Source organism: Anarrhichthys ocellatus, unplaced genomic scaffold, assembly GCF_004355925.1.
Source record: "Anarrhichthys ocellatus isolate YVR2014 unplaced genomic scaffold, GSC_Weel_1.0 scaffold263, whole genome shotgun sequence".
NCBI classification, from domain to species: Eukaryota; Metazoa; Chordata; class Actinopteri; order Perciformes; family Anarhichadidae; genus Anarrhichthys; species Anarrhichthys ocellatus.
This window is the reverse complement of record NW_022280290.1, coordinates 20,370-42,238: the sequence shown is the minus strand read 5'-3', so window position 1 is coordinate 42,238 and position 21,869 is coordinate 20,370. Positions and strand designations below refer to the sequence as shown.

The 21,869-nt window shown below is 42.4% G+C and overlaps 1 protein-coding gene across 1 annotated transcript in view; it reads left to right on the top strand.

The window, feature by feature from the left end:
* The window catches only part of LOC116401169 (voltage-dependent L-type calcium channel subunit alpha-1S-like), a 22,211-nt gene extending 8,293 nt beyond the window's left edge, over window positions 1–13,918 (top strand). The window contains exons 4-10 of the mRNA XM_031879443.1: window positions 2,620–2,745; window positions 2,831–2,896; window positions 5,067–5,158; window positions 7,559–7,718; window positions 7,809–7,936; window positions 13,687–13,783; window positions 13,859–13,918. Of these exons, the coding sequence (XP_031735303.1) occupies window positions 2,620–2,745; window positions 2,831–2,896; window positions 5,067–5,158; window positions 7,559–7,718; window positions 7,809–7,936; window positions 13,687–13,783; window positions 13,859–13,918 (729 nt within the window). The remainder of the gene's footprint in view (window positions 1–2,619; window positions 2,746–2,830; window positions 2,897–5,066; window positions 5,159–7,558; window positions 7,719–7,808; window positions 7,937–13,686; window positions 13,784–13,858) is intronic.
* The last annotated feature ends 7,951 nt before the right edge of the window (window positions 13,919–21,869 follow it).

Genomic DNA, 21,869 nt, shown 5'->3' with positions numbered 1-21,869 from the left:
TATATATATATATGTATATATTTCTCTTAATGTATGTGTTTTTATCATGAAAAGTTGCCACTATGTTGTCTGAAAAAGTTGAAGAAAGGGAATTTAGAATTCGAAAAGGATTGGAGAGAAATTAGAATTCACTCTCATGCAGTCCATGCCATCGAACCTCAGTTCATATACCTGCCTGACCAGACAAACGTACTAACCATACAACTAAACTGCACTCTCAATTGTGTTTCTGGGGAAACATTTTTTCTCAAATTGAAACAAAACAAAACATGATACAAAAGTACTTGGTTAGGTATAACCAACAAAACTACTTGTTTCACTGTGGACACAACCAGCTGTCTCCTGGTGAGAGGTCTGTGTTTTTTGACCTATCCAACACCAGACCTCCTTCCCCATCAAAAGAAAACGTAATTCACGACAAAATATGTTTACCTTGAAACTCATTTCACAACGTAGTTTTGTTGTATAGGAACGTTATTCTTAGGAGACCGACAGTCACACCAGTTGCACCCACATCACAAAGCTGTCGTGTTGAATGTGTGTAGTTTATGGTATGCTGAATGGATGAAGATCTTAACTTGTATTTATATCATTGTGTGTGTCTCAAATATACAAAATAGTATTTTGTATATTTGGTTTTGAATGAATTGAGCAAGAGTTTTGCTCAACAACACAATAACTAGCGCTCTACTCTTCCACTCACCACACTCCGGAGGTCTCTCAAGACAGTTGACCTTCTTTGCATCCATATCCAGGACATATTTACAAATTCTGAGAAGCACTTTATGCAGTGTTGGTTATTCGTAATGTAGTATAATTGAAATGAAAATAGTTGAATTGCACCTTATTGTTATTTGGCAGTCTTCAGAATGCATACAGTAAATCTTGATAATACATGCGGTAAATGGTGCATATGTGTCCATATATTTTTATGAATGGTGACATTAATGTTTTTCTTCTCTGCTGTCCATGTTCATGCCATCATCTCCCACTGTCACTTATTTTTGCCACAGGCACACCTTTAGCTGAAAGCTCTCCTTCTTTACTCAATGACATCACTTCTCAAATTTGTGTTTCCCTCCGACAGGCAGCACTTGCCTCCTCTGGAGGACTTTACTGTCTCCATGGCTGCGCTGTAACTATTCAATTGCTTCAGTTTGGCATGAAATTCACATTGCATGAATTGTTAGTGTTATACTGACAATGGTGTTTAAAAGCCAGGGCCCTTTTACTACACATTTTACTAGCCTTCTTAATAGTGCATAATACCAGACTGGGATCATATCGATGGCCTCTGAACATGGTGACCCCTGAGTCAGCTGCTTGTAGCCAACTGTTACGACTGGTGAACAACAGGGAAAATAAGGACTCAATTGCATGACCAGAACGCAGGATAAAGTGTAGGTAAAAACATCTTTACTTGTCAGCAGAAGTTCGGTACATGGGTAGGCAGTCAGAACAGACAAACAAATCAGGCAGGGATCAGGCAAAAACGGTCGAGGAAAAACGGGCGGAGATATCAACAACCAGGAATATAACACTATGAAATTGCTGCAGCGCTTGACACAGAGGACAAAGACGAATTGGCACAGAGACAGGGGAAATACAGAGTTTAAATACACTGGGGAAGTGATTAGACACAGGTGGGATCAATCAGGGGCAGGGAAGACAATCACAGTGGTGGAAAAACACGCAAAGGCAGACAGTGAAGTGATCTGAAACAAAAGAAAACAGGAAACACTAATAACTGATAAAATAAGGAAAACATGACAGGACGAGACATGACAGCTAACAGTGCTGACAGAGCTAACAGTGTTTACACTGCGGGGAACCGGACGAGACGCTGTTGGTTTGGACGGCGTTATCCGCCGTAATTGCTGTATGAGAGCAGTGAAGAGTGGTGGTCGTGCGCTATCCAGTGGGGCATGCACTAAAAGGCTCGCGGCCGGCCAGCTATGTGAACAAATCAAGGAGAAGCTCTGATAACAACGCACACACAGAGGGAAAGAGACTTCATTCTGTGCACAAGTAGACAGCTGATGTTAAGAAGCTCAAAACGGTGTGCAAGTGCCTTTGCTTTTAAGTACTGCTTTGGGAAATGAGTGTCAAGATTTAAAACCGTTGATAGAAATTTCCATCAGGGACCATGATGTCCTGGACTTTGTCGTGTTATCCCTGACAATGTATACGCTTGTATTGTGCATGAATTACACTGTTATCCTTTAATTGACGGGACACTGGAGCTAATTCTTTCTAGTTTGGCTCAGCACCAATAATACATGCATGTTGAATATCTTCTGTTGTTTGAACAAGCTCAGACAAAAGCATTGATCTGCCTCTCATGCAAAAGTTTCCTTTATGAAATGATCAGATGCGGTGATACTAAAGTTTGAAATGTGAGCAAAAGAACAGTTTGGAAGCACGAACCAAAAAGTGTGTTTGTGAAAGCCATTTGTCAGAAGGCAGCAGTAGCAAAAAACATGTGTGTTTCTGCAGGAAGTGGATCCCATGCAAGCAATTGCGGTGAGTTGCTTTAATTTTTCTTGAATTCAAGTTTTGTGGAATTTAGGAGTTGGCACTATGTGATGTACAATTTGTTCTCTATGTTTCTCTGAAAAGTCTTCTGAGAACATGAGCGTGTCGGTAACATTCTTCAGACTGTTTCGTGTCATGCGTCTTGTGAAACTTTTGAATCGCTCTGAGGGGATACGGAATCTTCTGTGGACCTTCATCAAATCCCTTCAGGTCAGTACCATCTCTCAGCAAAATTCAGCCTGTGGTTTAGCATCAACATGTCTCTCTGACTGTGCTATTGTTCATTGTGTTGCAGGCTCTTCCCTATGTGGGCCTGCTTATTCTCATGCTGTTCTTTATATATGCTGTGGTTGGAATGCAGGTACACACACACCACCCATTATTGTTAATTATATTATGGCCACTGAGTATTTTCAATTCTGATTGAATGGATGGTGTGGATTAGTAACCAGACACCTATGACATACTGTAAGTATTTGATTGCAGTTTGCTATTGTTTGAAACAAAGATGATGATATTGCAACCCTAGTTCTATAAGCACAGGCGGAGCCCTACACTGGACTCTATAAGTACTATTCTCATCCAATCATGCCTCAAAAAATGTGCATAAGCGTCAATCCGGACGTGCCTAACCAAATATGTGCGGACTCCACAGTATAGAAGGCAGCACACACCACTGTCTGTTGACTGCTGTGACAACCGACAAACACCCTACCCTTTTCACCAGTCCTGTGTTGTTCCAGCAATTACTGACCCTGGAAAGGATGAACAGATAGGGCGCCAACCACGATGCTGCTATATATGTCCTTGACACTCGCTGCGCTTAACAAGGCCACTGACACTGCCACACTGCGTGTAAAAAAATAGTGGGTTGGTCGCTTCCCGCTTGCCAATAGGTTTGCGAGATGTACTGACAAATCCATCTCCCCAGAAGTTTCATGGATAGGGCTCCCAACGGCCACACCCTCCCCAAAGCACTGAACAACTCAGTGTGTCTGATGGGGGCTGTGCGTTCAACATAACACGCCAACGCTCAAACTGGGCAAAGCCGATGTAACTTTTCTTCCCTCTGTCCCGCATGGGGTGGAAGACAAAAATCAGCCAGCTGTATAACCTTTGACCTAAAATAACTCCTTAAATTCTTGGGAACAAAGAGGGATTTGGCCTGAGGGTAGCCTATTACGGTCACCACAAAGCAGCAAAACAATTTTTTTTAAATTAAATGACATTTTGTTTACATGTATAAATTCTCACTCCTGCATAATTTGCCTAAAACCACGTACCCAAAGTAAACTGACAGCTCTTATTGAACCATTGGGAGTACATGTATGGTTTTAGTCTTTATTGAACAGCAACACTCTGAAGTTTCTTCACAATCAGTGAGAAAGACCATAAGGACCAGTCAGGACTCCTAGTATAAGTTAAAATTCGATAACAATACCACAGAAAATTGAAAATTGATATTTTACACATGGTTTAGTAACAGTGCAGCCTCATAAAAACACATTTTGGAGACTTGCGTCACCACGTCAAAATGCGTATACTACGTGTCCGAAATTCGAACTACAGTTTATTTATGTCGATGTATGGTTAACTATATCATATTTAACCACTATCAACTTTCACAGATTCTTGAAAATTCTCATGAACCAGACTTTAGTCTTCATGCTCTGTCCCAAGAACTTGACTCATGGTTTCCAGTTCAGGTTTGAGAACTTTCCCAGGGGGCCATCTGATAAATCTGCATATCCCTGGCTTCGTAATTTCATTGGCTATATGGAGCCTGAGCTTGAACTGGATCTGTTGCGATTGGCTCGAGCTATACCCAAAGAAGTGAGGCGGGCATTGTCTTTCAAAGCGGACTCTCGTTGGCTGTTCCAGACTGTGGCCGGGCTATAGAAGCTCCTATGTCAAATGAGGTGTCAATCTAACCGGCGGAACGTAGGCTCCATTTTGCGATGAAAATCTCCGCTCTGTTTACACGGAACGTGAAGTTCCGATCGAAGTTATCATATCTGCTGGCTAATTTGAAATGATGCAACAGCCCCCCCCGTGGGTCTTTATGGACGTACTAATGTGTTTTGGACTAAATCTTTTACTGGATTCGATCGAGTGGACCCTTAGCCACCTAGCAAGACCGTTTTTGCTGGACTAGCATGCACAAGGGTAACGTTATGAATCATAATCGGTGAGTCACGGCGATATGAGATATCACATTAATACTCATGTTACAGGGCAGTTGTGTGCATAACACAAATATGCAGTTATTATTCTGACGGCCAATAACAACACGTTATCCCCACATGGCACACCTATAGTCCCCTGATGTAGAAGGGTTGTGATTGGCCTGTCCAAATCCAGGAAATGTAAGGGGCGAAGCACTGCCGTTCTTTAAATAAACGTTGCATTTAGTAATCCCTAGACATTCAGTAAGCAGAGATGTTGGATTGTCTGGTATCACGCAAAGCCAGTGTAAACCGGGTTACCCGATACAGGTGCTATTAATAACATGACATTCTTTTTCTCTGCAGATATTTGGTAAAATTGCATTGGTTGACGGCACATACATCAACAGGAACAATAACTTCCAGACATTCCCACAGGCTGTGCTGCTGTTATTCAGGTTGGTGGTCTGTCCACAGCTAGTACTATTCAATTCAGAGAATGTTGTGAAAAGTTAAATGACTTGTTATAGAATTTAACCTTTTAATGCTCTCACCCAGGACAGAGCAACACCATGCATGTAATTACATTTCATACTACATTTGGGTATAAAGAAAATAAAAAATCCACACTACCACACACACACTCAACTGATCTATTGATCACGCAGTTTTTCATTATAATTATACACTTTTATGGGACGTGGGAATGTCACAGTCACAGATTGTCACTTGTGCTTGGATGCCAAGCTCAAAATGGCATGTCTTATCTAATATAAACCTTTCAGAAGGCAAACCCAAGAGATTTAGGGGGAGGATGTGGCTCAGTGGGTAAAGCAGGTTACTCTTAAACGCAAAGTTGGCAGTTCAATTCTCAGCTCCTACTGTTTGCATGTTCAAGTGTCCTTGAGCAAACCCCACACTGCAGCCCACTGCTTAGGATACATTAATGCAGAGGTCAAATTTGAGAATGCTTGGTGCTGAGAGTTTTTCTCTCCATCTGGTTGTTAACTTAAATTAACTGAAATCACAATGAGCTAATGCACGGATCGTGACACAAGTGAAGGAAAGTACTTTAAACAGGCATCAATTAAGACCTCTTGTTTATTTACCAACAAAGGCAATGAAGGCATTCAATGTAGTCGCAGAGTAGTCATTAAATCTCCTCGACATGACAGCAAAACATAATACCACGTTCGCCGTGAAATATAAATGGGAATATGGATAAGTTTTAAGTAAAACTGACTTCTGGTTTGTCAGGGGTTTTGTTCTTTTAGCTAATGCAGCTAATTTGTCTTTAGTTTTAGATAAGCATATTAACTCTGGAACTGGGAAAGATACTTAAGACCATTGTTGGGTAACTTTACTTACATTATGTTCAAAATAACTTGTTACATTACACTGTCATCAAAAAGTAACGTGTTACGTTACAGCTTTACCTACGGAGAAAAGTAATTTGTTAAGAGTACTTTTGCATTACCAAAAATGAACACTGATTCTTTCTACATGTTGGTTATATTGGTCCCAGGGATGACTCTTCATTTGATATTGGTAGCATCTCCTCCAACACCTAACTAGCTTTAAACTCGTTAATTTCCTTGGGAGTGACAGACGAAAGCCGTTTTGTTTTCTGGTCGGAGGTGATCGTCTAAAAGTCCACTGCACTTAATCTAATTCCCATGCTTCCCTTTCCTATGTTGATGAATGTATTCTGTCATATGCCATTAGTGCTCCAGTAATTAACATGGAAAAATAACAAATTAAGACAAAAAACTAATTGCGAAATTCATGGCAGTTACATCATGCAAATGTTTAAGATGAGTCACAATAGCCCATTCACTGGGCTATTGTGACTCATTTCTAGTCCATATGACCTCACTCTATCTAAATCGTTTTCTCATTTCTCTGGTCTAACGTGTTCAATATCTCTTGTCTAACCTGACCTTTTTCTCATTTCATAAGGCTAACGGGAAATTTTCTCATTTCGCTGGTCTAACGTCAGCCCAACTATCCTTTTCTCTGGTCTATTGTGACCCCAATTATCATTTTCTCTGGTCTAACGTGACCCCGACTATTCTTTTCTTCGGGCTAATGTGACTTTCGTAAACCTTTTCTCCCATGACTAATCTTCTCTTTCTGCTTAGGAATGCACTACTGCGTTAGATAAACATAAAATATTTTAAAGATATTAAAAATAATGTAAAAACAAATAGCGTCATAATAAAATTTTTCCAAAAGTTATCTATATACATATACAATAAAATATTTTTAGAACTAAATCACTTGCTTATCTATGTTTTGGTGCATCGTCAGTATGATTTTGTTCTTGGTGTTTTCTACAAAGCATCACTAACTTGCATTGAAACACAAAACAAATGTATATTTCCTGTACACTATAATGTGGACACACTTTCAGCCAACATTGCACCACCACAAGTGATCTGCATGATTGTGCCTTATTGTGTCTTGTGTGTCCACAAAAATCATACCAAAATGTTAAATACACGCTCATATGCATGTTTGCCAATATATGATGAATTAGAATAGTGACTGCATTATTAAGTCAGTACTTGCAGGAGAAATCTCAGTTTTAAATTGTAGAAATATTGACTTTTAGAAATGTCATTCTCTCTGTAAATGTAACAATGCTGGTACAGTTTTACTCAAAATGAAATCAGATCTGTCATGCTAATGATAAACTTACTAATTAAGTAGCACAAAATGAAATCCCTTTCCTAAAGCAAACGCTTAACAAGAAAGCAATGTCAGCATGAGTATTGTTGTGTTGACCGATTTGCTTTTCAGTGCGAGTATCAGGTCAGAGATGTGATGGGAGACATTTTGATATCTCGGTTGTGCAGATGTGCTACAGGGGAGGCATGGCACGAAGTGATGTTAGCTTGTATGTACGGGAAGAAATGTGACCCCAAGTCGGACTACTTGCCTGGGGAAGAGTTCACCTGTGGATCCAACTTTGCCATCATCTACTTCATGAGTTTCTACATGCTCTGTGCCTTTTTGGTAAAATAACACACGTTCACAATTGTATTGTTTCTATACTGTACATCACTGCTCCTGGGTTATTCTTTTCATTGATTCTATCCTTCCCAGATCATCAACCTATTTGTGGCTGTCATCATGGATAACTTTGACTACTTGACACGTGATTGGTCTATCCTTGGCCCCCAACATTTGGATGAGTTCAAGAAAATATGGGCCGAATATGATCCTGAGGCAACGTGAGTGTTTTTACATTGCAGTCATTTAGCAGACGCCTTTATCCATAGCGACTTACAATAAGTGTATTCAACATAGGTATTCAAGAGAACTACCAGTCACCAGAAGTCATAAGTTCAGCTTCTTGTTTACACAAGCATCTAAGAGCATGAACCAGAGCAAAAGTACGGTGCAGAAAGAAACTAATACGAATACAATAAGTGCTAACACAATATAATAAGTGCTAAGTGGAAGGCTCTGGGTAGTACTTCTTGAAGAAGTGAGTTTTCAGCCTGATGAAAGATGGGCAGCGACTCTGCTGTCCTGACGTTAGTGGGGAGTTCATTCCACCACTGTGGGGCCAGGACAGAAAACAGCCGTGACCGGGTCGATCGGCCGCAGGGACCTCTGAGTGACGGGGCAACCAGTCACCCCGAGGCAGCAGAGCGAAGTGGTCGGGCGGGGGTGTAGGGCTTGACCATGGCCTGGAGATAGGAAGGAGCTATTCCTTTCACTGCCCTGTATGCTAGCACCAGAGTCTTACACTGGATGCGAGCTCTTACAGGGAGCCAGTGTAGAGAACGGAGAAGGCAAGTTGTGTGGGAGAACTTGGGATGATTGAACACCAGACGAGCTGCAGCTTTCTGGACAAGCTCCAGAGGTCTGATGGCCGACGCCGGGGCTCCGGCAAGTAGTGAGCTGCAGTAGTCCAGGCGGGAGATGACAAGAGCCTGGATTAGCACCTGCGCCGTCTCGTCAGTGAGGAAGGGGCGAATCCTCCTGATGTGTTTGTGTCTGCTTCTAAGAGGAGAATGGCAGAGGTCTGGTAATTATTCTCTAAAAACCCACTGTCTCTCTGCATTTGAGTAACGTGAATCTGATATGCATATAATGCATAGGCGCACAGGCGCACAGCCGCAGGAGTATAAATCAGGCACAAGGTGTTGAAGATGTGCTGGATTAGATGACTGGAGAAGGCAGAGTGTGTGGCAGTCACCGCAGTGCTCTGCGTCTATGTTCATTGCAGCGATTTACCAATGTAGACTTACTGAATTCTGAAATCATACTTATTAGTATTATAGTATTGTATTAGAAGGTATTATTGAAGTTTATTGATGTTCTGTTTTGCAATCATTTAACTCTATTGATATGTTATCTATTATCTTTGATTTCTACAATATATGATGGTAATTTTATCAGTTAGCTTAGTTAAGGTGCAAGATACGAGACAGGGAGCAAACAGTAAATACTATGGCAAACATGTTGAAAGAGTTTACAGTGTCAACCAAAGAGGGAACCACGGGTGGCAACTTGGGCGAACCAAGCTGAAAGAAGCCAATCTCAAGGTAGGAGACAGAAGGCTGGTGGGTTTATCGGGAATCAGACTGGTAGGTCAGAGGCAGCTAGGGTCGGCCACAGGATATCAGTCCGGATCAAAGTGCTGGATAGTCTTGCATGATGAAGAACAATCTGGCAATGAGTGAGGGAGCAGGAGAGGCTTTAATCGTGGCTTGATTGGAGATGGGAAGCAGCTGTGTGAGCAGGTGAAAGAGTTGACTGATGATGAATGGAAAGGTACTGAATAGGACTGGGTGACTATGAATGCAGAATTGTTGCAGTAGTAGGGTCCTTTGAGCTCTTTAAAATATGATGGTGCCTTACCATTTAGGGCTTTCTAGTTGAGGAGAAGGATTTTAAATTATGTTCTGGATTTTACAAGGATCCAAAGCAGACAAGCTTATAAACTGTTGATTCAACCAAGACAGCTTGAAAAGGTGGGTCTCGGTCTCGCCAATACTGTCCAATCAATCAGTTACCTGTCTGTATAACTTCATATTTATTCCTCTTGGTTTCTTTCTAAAAAGGCAGTGTGAGCAGGAACCGGACCAGAAGTAAAATGTCATGTCAAAACGTTTATTTTTCTCTTGCTGAGGACAAAATAAACCCAATTTAGGGTGTGAAGAAGATATGAAGCACATACAAAAGTGGTGTATGAATGGGTGAATGAACATGTAGTGTTTCAGCGCTTTGAGTGGTCAGAAGTCTAGAAAGGCCCGGTTAAAAGCACAGAGATGGTGCCAGGATGCGATTGAGATATGACTCATGAGCAGATTATCATAGTTTATAAAAATGCAGCACAGTAACAATACACATGTGCATAACGAAGATCTACTGATGCACATTCAACTTGCCTGTTGGACCCGTTCATCCGTCACTCTGTTTGTCACTGTCAGTAGAGAATCCAGTCTGCGATGGAGTTCATACACTTAACTGATGACCCAAAGAAGAATTGTAGAGTAACACTGGGTTTTAGATCAATCTACATTTTTCAATTACGTCTACACTACACTGTAACATTTTATTTAAATAAAAAATATTCAGATGTATGTATCCTGTATGTATGTACACTATGCTTTGTACAGCTATCAGCACAGTGCAAATGGTCAGTGCAGGTTTACACAGATGATCGACAGTCTTCAGGGTGCTTTTATTCCATTGGATAGTCTTTTCCTGTTATGCAGCGTTCACACCAAAAGCGCACGTTGATCGCATCATTCGCACCACTTTACTCGCGAGGGACCATTTGTGGTCATTCGCGTGATTCGCGCTAGACGCACCGGAGAGGGGGCGTGGCTTATCGCCCTGGAAGCCGTTATTAACTTAAGCCATTTATTTCGCCATCAACCATGGAAGAAATAACCTCTTTCTGCTTAGTACTTGTTCTGGAAGTGCCAGATATCCCAGGAAACTAAACGCCTTCTTGTCTGGGTTTATAACATCATCCGGAGGAGCTCTGTGGATTTCATCGAGGTGTATTCACTGTGTCTAGCAAGCCACATGTCGGCTGGTTTACTCCAGCTGTACGAACACAAAATATGCAGATTTTGCTGTGATTTAACTGCAATAAACGGACAAAAGGGATGCCGAAATAACTACGTAATGATGCCAATTTGTAAAAAGTTTGAATTCATGTTTTGTTAGCTCTCTACACAAGACGACAAGCAAATAACTTTTAAAATACTTGTTTTCTCAATGGAGCTCGGATCGATCAGTGCTATTCTATGCTAACCATGTAGCAGCTCCATCAACACGTAAATACGGTAGCGTCTTTTTCATTGTTTGTACATATATATACATAGTTTCATCCGGTCTCTACTAATATGAGGTATCGTAGAGCTCTGGGTGCCCACCTACGGTTACAATATGTTTTTCCTGATTCAACAAAGTCAGTGATGACAGGGGGAGCATCTCAATGCTGATAGGCTATTGCGCTGCAGCATGACGCGTTTTTTTCGCCCGAGTTGAAAAATTTAAATTTGCGTCATCGCGATTGACGCGAATTTGTATGTAATCTACTTGCGTGAATAATTCGCGCTGCATTTGGTGTGAACAGGGCATTACAGCAGCTCACACATCTTGCTGCATTGCTTGCACACTGCTGTATTTCACCCAGCAGGTATGGACATTTCTTTTTTGTTTTGTTAGTCATGTTTTCAAAAGTTTTGTGAGTGTTTGTAATTTGTGGAAAGTAAATGTCCCTAATGACTTGGTACAGCTGGCAGGCAGTTAAAAATTGCAGCTCAGTTTCCACCTCATGTTGTGTGCAGTGTGTTTAGTCTGTCCTCTTTAGAAGCCTAGTACAGCCAAGTTTGTATTTAGTGTTGGCTTAGTCATTGTGGTCAGATATTCTGCCACTGTGTTTCTGGTAGATTCTCTCCAATGTGTCAAGTAGTTTTCTTTTGTTTTCTTATCATTTGGTTAAGTCGTATAGTGTGTACCTGGTGTTTGTGAATAGAGTGCAGTGTCTAAATTTGGTGTTTGTCCCATTAAGTTGAATGTTGGTTGGCAAGTTAACGCCTGACCTCACTGGTATGAAGGGAAATAGGTTATTTATCAGAGTCCAATTTTTGAAGCCAGATTTTAATTGGGATTTTCAACATGACATTCCTTTTGATGGAGTAGAAAGCCATTATTGCCTTGTCTCTCAGGTTGTTCACAGTATAGTTGAAGTTTACTTTGGTGCTGATGTTTGGACCGAGGTAGATATAGTTTGTTGTGTAGTCTAGGGCAACCGTATCAAGAAATTATCATATTTGTCTTAGATTCTCTGTCGAGGCCCAGGTCTGGGAGATCAAGGTGTTGATGTACTCGTGCTTTGGTTGGAGAGGAGCATCAGATCATCTGATTTCAGTGTCAAACTCAAGGCCCGCGGGCTGAATCCGGACTGCCACATCATTTTATGTGGCCCGCAAATACGCCAGCAAAAAAGAAAAGAAAAGTTAGACTTGAAAATAAAATTTCCCCATGGTTGAAATTCTGAGATTGAAAGTCATAATTATGAGATAGAAAGTCGAAATTATGAGATAGAAAGTCGAAATTATGAGATACTAAAACACAATAGTCATAGAAGCAGCTCTTTGGCTGGTTACTGTACATTTGACATAGAAATGTATTGTGAGTACATTGAAGACTACTTTAAACGTGACTTTACAACACATGAAATACTTCAATTGCTTGCTGTTTTACATGGGATTATACTGAGCAAATGCACCCTTGAAAGGATTTTCAGCAAGAAGCAGCTCTGGCGTAGAAAGAATAAAACTGATGTGGCTGAGGTGGCAACCTTCATTGAACAGCAACTGGAAACATCTGGTCAGTGTCATGGTTACAGATGGATGCACCAAAAGTGCCATGGGGATATTTTTATTATCAAGTCAAATTTTTCATAAATACTGTTCAGTTGAACAAAACCATTATCTCCTCTTGGACGCTTTTTCTTTTTTGTGGACTTTTTGAGTTTGATAAAGAGAATTACCTGAGTTGCCCAGTAGAACAATAAAACGTGACCTTTTTCTGGAACCTTTGATTTTTGCCTATTTCTGTTAATTACCTTGCACCACCCTAGCCTGCCATATTGACTTGTCATGACATTACAGTATGTGTACTACTTTTTTTGTACATTATTAGATACTCTGCCAAACCTTCAATTTTAGAGGAAGCTCTAGTGGCCAGATCTTTTTCATAATCAACAGCTAAAACCGGTCACACATCCGGTTGTACAAAATGTCTACAACTGTCAGTGTAGCGGGAGTAATACTAATGGGATGAAAAAGTGATTGAGTTTAAGAACTACTGCCACTTATAATTTTGAGCAATGAGTTAATTTCAAAATACTTCAATGAAACACTTTCAAATCATCTTCTTGTCTTTCAAAAATGGAGGAGGAGCATCCTCCACCTCTATAAACCAGCTTCCTCTGGTTGGTCTTGAGTTGAGTCGAAAAATGGTTAGTGTACTATATTAACTATATATGCAGCCATTCCTCATATTCTCCACTATTCGCTGATATTTTACAGAAATATTCATGTTTCTCTACAGATGGATGTTTTGTAGGACTAAAAAGGTGCAACGTGTAAGATATGGCCACATGCTTCAAACAAATAAGGGGCATCATTTCTCCTCTGATGAAATTTAGATGTGTAAATTCAAATAGTATGGATCCAGTAGCAGTTATTTGCAAACTTATAATCTTCATGTGAGGCGTCGGACTACATTGTGTTTGCAGTGCCACAAACTGAGGGCAGTACTGCTCATGTACATATTGATAGTTTCTTTACTAGATTAAATCCAAAGTGTATATTGTATTTTAATGTTGTTCTCCCCGCCACCAGGAGACTACTTTGCAAGGAGAAGAGTGTACCGCAGCTCTGGGAGACGGACTGTCTGTATGTGTGTCAGTATAAAATCCTTTATTTTATATTTTGTCTTACAGGGGGCGTATTAAGCACCTTGATGTGGTGACACTGCTACGAAGAATACCTCCTCCTCTGGGTTTTGGCAAGTTTTGTCCACACCGTATCGCCTGCAAGGTGAGAAAACAATGTTTAGCCTGATGTCAGGTGTCACATGGCAATCCTAATGTAATCAAGTGTTTTGCTCTTCAGGGAAATGGTGGTGAGTTTGGAATAAACCTCTGTGTGGTTCTTCCAGTTCCAGTGTACTAAGGACAGAAATAAATCACAAAGTAGGCGGCCCTTTGTTTTTAAAAGCAGAAGAGATAATGCTCTATTTGAACAAAGGCAATGTCTTGTAGATTTAAAAAATATATATATTTATTTAAATGCTTTCTAACTTGCCACTGGTAAGCATCTGTTCATTTGGTCAATGACTTAAGGCAGCTCAGGGTAGTGAACAGTAAGTTTAAGCTATTTTTATTTTAACAGGGCATGGTGAGAATCTTGCTATGTTTTGTTGTTGTTTTTTCATTATTTTACATTGCTATATATATTTTGTGATTGAACAGTTGATCTTTTTTTTTCTTGCACCTTCCCCTAGAAACTAATTTCTAATTGTCACAATGGGAAACAGCTGTTCGGTTATTAAAGACAAAAGACTAAAATTGCAATTTAATTGTATTGTATTTCACTGAACTTTTCTCTGTGATTTGGTTTTATTTAGGGGGCATTTTATCAACAAATTGCATGACAACAACACAAAAGTAATCATCAGTTGAACTGGGCAGTGTGTACTGTAAAACCCATGGAGTAAACTGTTGTTGATGATTGGAAATAACAGTTTTGGAATTGTAGATCATGTAAAATGTGTTGCACACATATTGATGCAAATTTTCTATTGGAAGGAACAAAGTCCTTCTATGCTTATTGTTTTTTTACTTGGTGTCTATGAATCCAGTTTGAGATATATCATAAGAATAGCAACGTTTGGATGTATTGCATGAAACAAAGGTCATGAATAAGCCAACGGCAAAGGCACACTTAATTTTGCATTTCCTATCATGAGATATTAGGATAGGCTTCAGGCCGTGCAGAATGAAGAGCTTAGTGCATAATACAAAGGGCAAAGTTTTGTCAAATTGAGCATAAACAAAAGGTTTTTACAATCTCAGTTGTTTACCTTCTTCAAATGTCCACTTTAAAACATAATGGAACCAGGCCATTTCCCCCAAATCACAGACATGTGGATTGCTTCATCCCGATTACCATGTGAGAGCAACTCCCAGCTATCAGCCAGACTGGAAAGTGACCTGCCCTACAAAAATGAGCCACACACAGCAATTGATAATTATATCTAGAAGATTTTATTTCTCAAAACATCCGACTCTACATTAATAAACATTAGAAGAACAATAGGTCCCACACTCTGACTAAGTCGGCGCTCGGGCCCTAATAATAATAAAATTTATTTATAGAGCACTTTTCACAGACAGAAAATCACAAAGTGCTTAACAGAGCAGAAATTTGAAAGCACAATGTGACCATAGGGTCAATAAATTACATACACAGAGAGAAAAAAAAAATTAAACATATTTTAAGAGCAGGTCTAGGACATGGGTTTTTACTCAAACGCCAGCCTAACAAGGTGGGTTTTGAGCTGTTTTTTGAAAGTATTCACAGAATCTGCGAGGCGTAGAGTCGCAGGCAGAGCATTCCACAGCCTCGGCGCCACTGCCTCAAAGGCTCGGTCACCACGGGTCTTAAATCGTGTGCGTGGAACTGACAGAAGACCTAGAGCGTTTGACCTGAGAGTGCGGGTGGGTGAATATGCGTGAAGTAGATCAGCTACATAAATAGGAGCCTGACCGTGTAGTGCTCTGTAAGTGATGGTGAGAATTTTGAAGTGTATCCTAAATGCTACAGGGAGCCAGTGGAGAGATCGGAGTATGGGGGTGATGTGAGACCGTCGATTTGTCCTGGTGAGTAATCTGGCGGCAGCGTTTTGGATTACCTGCAGACGGTTAAGAGCAGCTACACTGAGTGATGTGAAAAGTGAGTTACAGTAGTCAATGCGAGAAGAGATAAATGTGTGTATGATCTCTAGTTCAGGTGTTGATACCACAGATCACAGTTTACTGATATTTCTTAGATGGAAGAAATGATCTGGCCAGCTGCTTAACATGGGGGTCAAACGACATGGATCGATCAAAGAAAATCCCTAGATTGCGCAGGTTGCAATGGGCAGCAGAGGAGAGTGGACCAATACTCTGCCTGATCATAAGGACAAACTCATCTGGAGCAATAACTAGGACCTCCGTCTTAGTGTCGTTGAGTTGTAGGCAGTTTTCTGCCGTCCAGTCTCTGATGGCATTGACACAGTCCAGGAGCCTAGTTAATGTGAATGCCTCGCTGGGTTTGAATGACAGATGGAGTTGGATATCATCTGCATATAAATGATAGGACACATTATAACTTTTTATAATCGGTCCCAAAGGTAACAGATAAAGGGAAAATAACAGAGGCCCCAGAACCGAGCCCTGCGGTACGCCACAAGACAGTGGAGAGGTAACAGACACAAAATCACCTACAGAGACATTGAAACTTCTGTCATTGAGGTAAGACGTGAACCAGTCTAATGCCAGATATGCCAACCCAATCACGTAGCCTCTTAATCAGGATGTTATGGTCTACAGTGTCGATTGCAGAACTGAGGTCCAAAAGAACTAGCACAGAGCAGTCACCTGCATCAGAACACATGAGAATGTCATTTGAAACCCTCAGGAGAGCGGTTTCAGTAGAGTGTTGTCTGCGAAACCCAGACTGGAATTCGTCGTACATGTAGTGCCTCTCTAGTGCAGCAGTAAGTTGGTTGGCCACCACTTTCTCTAAAATTTTGGACAGGAAAGGCAGTTTTGATATGGGCCTGTAGTTCATAGGCAATGCCGGATCTAAGTTTGGTTTCTTTAATATGGGCTGGATAGTGGCATGTTTAAAATAGGAAGGGACAATTCCTGTAGACAATGAGGAATTGACAATAGATGTTACTGCAGGGCCAATAATTAGCAGAACTTTCTTAAATAGAGAGGATGGTATTATATCCAGAGGGCAAGATGATGGCTTTGTTTTGTTAATTAAGTCCATCAGGTCTTGAAGGCTGATAGGCTGAAAGAGTCCAGAACAGTAGGAGATTGAGAGGAGCTACATGTAGATGAACAAATCCCAGGCTGAATGCCAGACCTAATAGCTGTTACCTTATCATTAAAATATGTAAGGAATTTGTTGCAATCGTCAACAGAACAGCATGGTAATGTAGAGACAGATGGTGAAACAATTCTCTTAATTGTGTCAAACAAAATCTTGGGATTTCTCTTTGAGGAAGAGATTAAGTTGGTAAAATAAGCAGTTCTAGCTTCCTTTACTCCAGCATTAAAGGAAACTCTAAGGTCTTTGAGATATGAGCGATGCACTTCTAGCCCAGTGGCTTTCCATAGCCGCTCTGTCCTGCGACACTTCCATCTCAAGCTGCAGACAGCGTCTGTCATCCACGGAGAAGTGTTGTAGGCAGCCCTAGTCCTTTCCTTAAGGGGTGCCACTTTATCCAGCAAAGTTGTGCAATGTTCATTCAAAGACTGTATCAGCTGTACTCTTGAGTAATAATGCGGGAGTGGAATGTTTGTTTCAGACAACGGGTCAGCATCGACAGAAAGATCAAAGAAAATACATTTATGGTCACTGATCAGTAGGTCCTCACAACGGGTATTATCAATATCAAGACCCAGGGAGAACACAAGGTCCAAGGTGTGACCACCCCTGTGAGTGGCGCCAGAAACATGTTGCGTGAAATTAAGAGATTCAGTAATATTGAGAAACTCAGTGGCACCGCAGTCTGTGGTATCATTGATATGCAGATTAAAATCACCAACCAGAAGCACTTTGTCTAGCGTGATAATAGAGGTCAGAAAGTCTGAACTCTGATAAAAACTGACCTGCAGGACCTGGAGGTCGGTAAATTAAAAAACAGTAAAACGGCTTTAGCCGGCCCACTTTAGTCAGCTGTAGTTCAAAAGTAGCATAGGATTCTGTGCTCCCCAATTGGCAGGAAAACTGATTCTTCCAGACCATGGCGAGACCTCCACCGCGGCCTGTCAAACGCGGTGTCCCAACATAAGAACAGTCCACAGGGCAGAGTTCATTGAAATGGATGCATTCCATATTCCGTTGCCAGGTCTCAGTCAGAAATAAAAAAGCCAAATTATGACTTGTGAACAAGTCATTTAAAATGTGAGCCTTGTTTGTTACAGAGCGTGCATTAATCAGACACATTTTGATGGGGGAAGACACTGTGTCGTCATCAGCACAGGAAGCTTCGGGGGTATGTGCAATAGGACGGATCACTCGTGCAACACCTCGAAGCCGACCATAACTAGGGCATGAGCGCGAGTCTGTGATTCTCACGGGAATGTTCATGGGTCATGGAGTGGAAGTTACGGTAGAGGCTAGGGAGAGAGTAGTAGGAGACCCTCTATGCCGCCAGGGGGAGGTAGTGTTGCTTGTAGGGGATGAATGCGGCTGATGAATGAACGTAGAGGAGGAGTGACAGAGGACAGGGGATCCAGGATCATGTGTGCCAGGTGTAAACAGTCAATCATGTGAATAGGAGTGAACAGCATGCTGTAAATTAGCCGCTAGCAGGCGGCTACCCAGCTTGTTAAAATGAATACCATTGTTCTTAAAAGCGGAAGAGCGGTCCCAAAAGAGATTAAAATTGTCAATGAAGCTCACGTTGTTGGTCCTGCAGGCGGCCTGGAGCCAAGTGTGGAGGCTGAGGACTCTGCTGAACCGCTGTGATCCACGGCCGAGTGTTGGAGTTGGACCACTGATAAAAGCAGACAGTCCACAGCTGTTTAAAAAGTGTAAAATATTTGTAAAATCAATCTTGGTCAACTCAGACTGGTGGATGGCTGTATCGTTGATTCCCACATGAACGATAATTTGCCGAATGGTAGACGGGAGGGCGTGCAGCAGGCCAGGCAGTTTCAGCAGGATGTCTTGAGCCATTGCTCCGGGGAAACAGTGTGTGGCCGCGTTGAAGAAACGGGTATTCCTGATTATTGAGTCCCCGACAATCAGTGTCATCGGGGCGAAGAGGGGACGAGGCGGCAACACTGCGCGTGTAATATGCTTGGATGGAGTCGAGGATTTAACCAGTGGTAGCGGAGTGGACGAGCAAGGACAGAGAATGGGGGACCGAAGCTCGCCGCGTTGCTGGTGTAAAGCACGGTATGGAGCGGCAAGTCCTGGTGCGAGAGGAGTGCTCAGTAATGACTGGCGTAGGGATGTCGGGGGACCCGGGGCTGTGGGTCCTTTGAGGCGGCAGCTGGAATGGTGTAGGAAGCTGGGACCTAGCCAGAGGAGGGAAGTCGTGTAGGGCAAGGGCGTCATATCCATTCTTCAGCTGGACATCGAAGTTATGGGGTGTAGGAGAGTGATGTCTCCCTATCCGGCTGCTGCGAGCATAGACCAGGGTCCAGGGCTCGTGATGTGATGGAGTGGAGCTGACCAGGGCTTTAGGCTTAGCTCCAAGCCGTAGCCAAGAAGCCTCAGGAGCTGTGACCGGAGGAGGGGCCGCGGCAGCAGGACTGGAAGCGATGGAATCATGCACACGGTCGCTGGCTGTGTCGGTTTGTGCTGGACCGAAGATGATGGTGTCCATGAGGTTCTCGGCATCCCGGATCCTGTAGAGCGTGGATATTCTAACCTTCCAGCTCTGCGATTTTATCAACCAGGCGGGCGCAGCTGACACAGGCAGATGGAGAGGTGAGTGGAGCCATAGCAGATCTGGTGGACAATTGGGCTCCAGCCCGTAGTCCACAGCCTTGTCCAGGTATTAGCAAAGGTGGAAGCTGATTCACAGACGGTCCCGTTTTCAGTTTGACATGTGTAGACACTCTATATCTGTGGTCTCCGTCGCGTTAGCTAGCTTCAGAGCCCAGGGCTAACAAACAAGCCAGTAGTAACCCAGCAGGCTAACCGATCTCGGGAACGCAAAAACCTAAGAGGTCTAGTATGTGTTGGCTGACATCGTACTACTAGTTCAATTGACACAGATCAGAACAGCTAGGATCTCAAAAGTATAAGGCAAAAAATGTGGCCAAAACTGGAGAGTATAGGTCCTACGCTCCAACTACGTCGGTGCTCGGACCCTAATAATAAACATTTGAAGAACAATAGGTCCTACGCTCCGACTACGTCGGTGCTCGGGCCCTAATAATAAACATTTGAAGAACAATAGGTCCTACGCTCCGACTACGTCGGTGCTCGGGCCCTAATAATAAACATTAGAATACCAATAGGTCCTACGCTCCAACTACGTCGGTGCTGGGGCCCTAATAATAAACATGTGAAGAACAATAGGTCCTCCGCTCCTACTACGTCGGTGCTCGGGCCCTAATAATAATAATAATAAACATTAGAATAACAATAGGTCCTCCACTCCGACTACGCCGGTGCTTGGGCCCTAATAATAAACATTAGAATAACAATAGGTCCTCCGCTCCAACTACGTCGGTGCTCGGGCCCGAATAACCGTTATTTATTTCCATGTTATTGTTTGTCAAAGCCTGAGGCCATGTCCACACTACTACGTTTCCAAACGCATATGTTTTGCTACGTTTACACTGAGCGTCCGCACGACGCCGACGTTTTCAAAGCACCGAAAACGGAGGAGTTTGACAATGCTCCAGAGGACGGATAAGTTTGAGAATTCCGGGGTGCCTCTTCGTGTGGACGTCGTAAACGCATACATTTGGAAATGAGCACGTGTTCACTACTTGATTAGTTCTTAGCAGTCACAACGTGTCCTTCCCTGATTCGTCACACCCCTATCACGTGACCCTTACCCGGAAATTCACAAACAACAGCCTTGATTACCGATCGACTACCAGGTTAATTCAACATGGACAACTGAATACAGGCGTTGCTGACCTTGTTGTCTTTACTAGCAGCTGTTCAGTTAAATTTCTTCGGAGGAAGCAGCTGTAAATGGAGCGATTAGCGAGCGGCGTGTCCAGCGGTGTTATCAGACCTACGGAGCGGCCGTCTGAAGCGGTTAGAGGCCTTGAGGATGATGGATACAAAATGGAGGACTTTCCTGTCCTTATTAATGCTTATTTTGTTCTGCACAACTATTGTGAAGTCCGCAGATAAAATGTAAAAGAACAAAAGCAGTAATTGCTCTCCAGTAGGACAGAGACTTCAGCAGAGCTACGAGTGAGAACAGACAACAATGACACTGAGGAAACGAGTGAGAGACGTGTGTTGACCACATTCATGGACCCATAATCTAGCAAACCTTTATGTGTAAGTGTTCATTTTAAAGTAAATTTGATGTGTGAGAGACCTGCAGCACTGTAGCTAAGTCTGAAAAACAAAACGTCTAAAACGTTCCACTAAATGTGTCTGTTTGAGTTTATAGAGGAAGATTTTAGAAAAGATCTTAAGTATCAAACACGACCTTTCATTATTAAAGACTACTTTATCATTCGGTCGTATTTTTTGAACTTAGCAACCAATCTACTTCCTGTTTACACCGGCACCCGCATGCCCAGTGTACGTGAACAGTCACGTGATATTCGTTTTCAGGTGTTTAGTCTGGACAGAGATCATTTCTAAAACGATGCTGAAACACTGAGTGGACGGAGATCGTTTTGTTTGTTAAAACTGTTTTTAAATGAAAACGTATTAGTGCGGATGTAGCCTCAGGGAGCCGCAACAGAGGGGCTGAAGAGCCGCATGCGGCTCCGGAGCCGTGGGTTGCCGACCCCTGGTCTAGAGTGTGAAGGTGACGTGCTTGAAGTACAGCTGCCAGACAGATTTGCCATATTTCTAAATGAGTATGATGTTCAGTACAGTAACAACGTTGTTAAATTAGTTTAATATGTAGGACCTCACGGTCGGCTTCTCCGCGAATCGCCACCTTAACGTGGTGGAGGAGTTTGAGTGGCTCAGTGATCCTGGGAGCTATGTTGTCCGGGGCAGTAGCCCCAGGTAGGGTCTCCCAAGGTAAACAGGTCTCAGGGGAGAGCCCAGACTAAGCGGTTCAAAATGACCCTAATGATAAGCAGCCCACGGTCTTCAGCCACGGACCAGGGAAACCGGGGCACCCTCCCGGAGCCAGACCCAGGAGGGGAGCTCGTCGGCGAGCATCTGGTGGCCGGGCCTT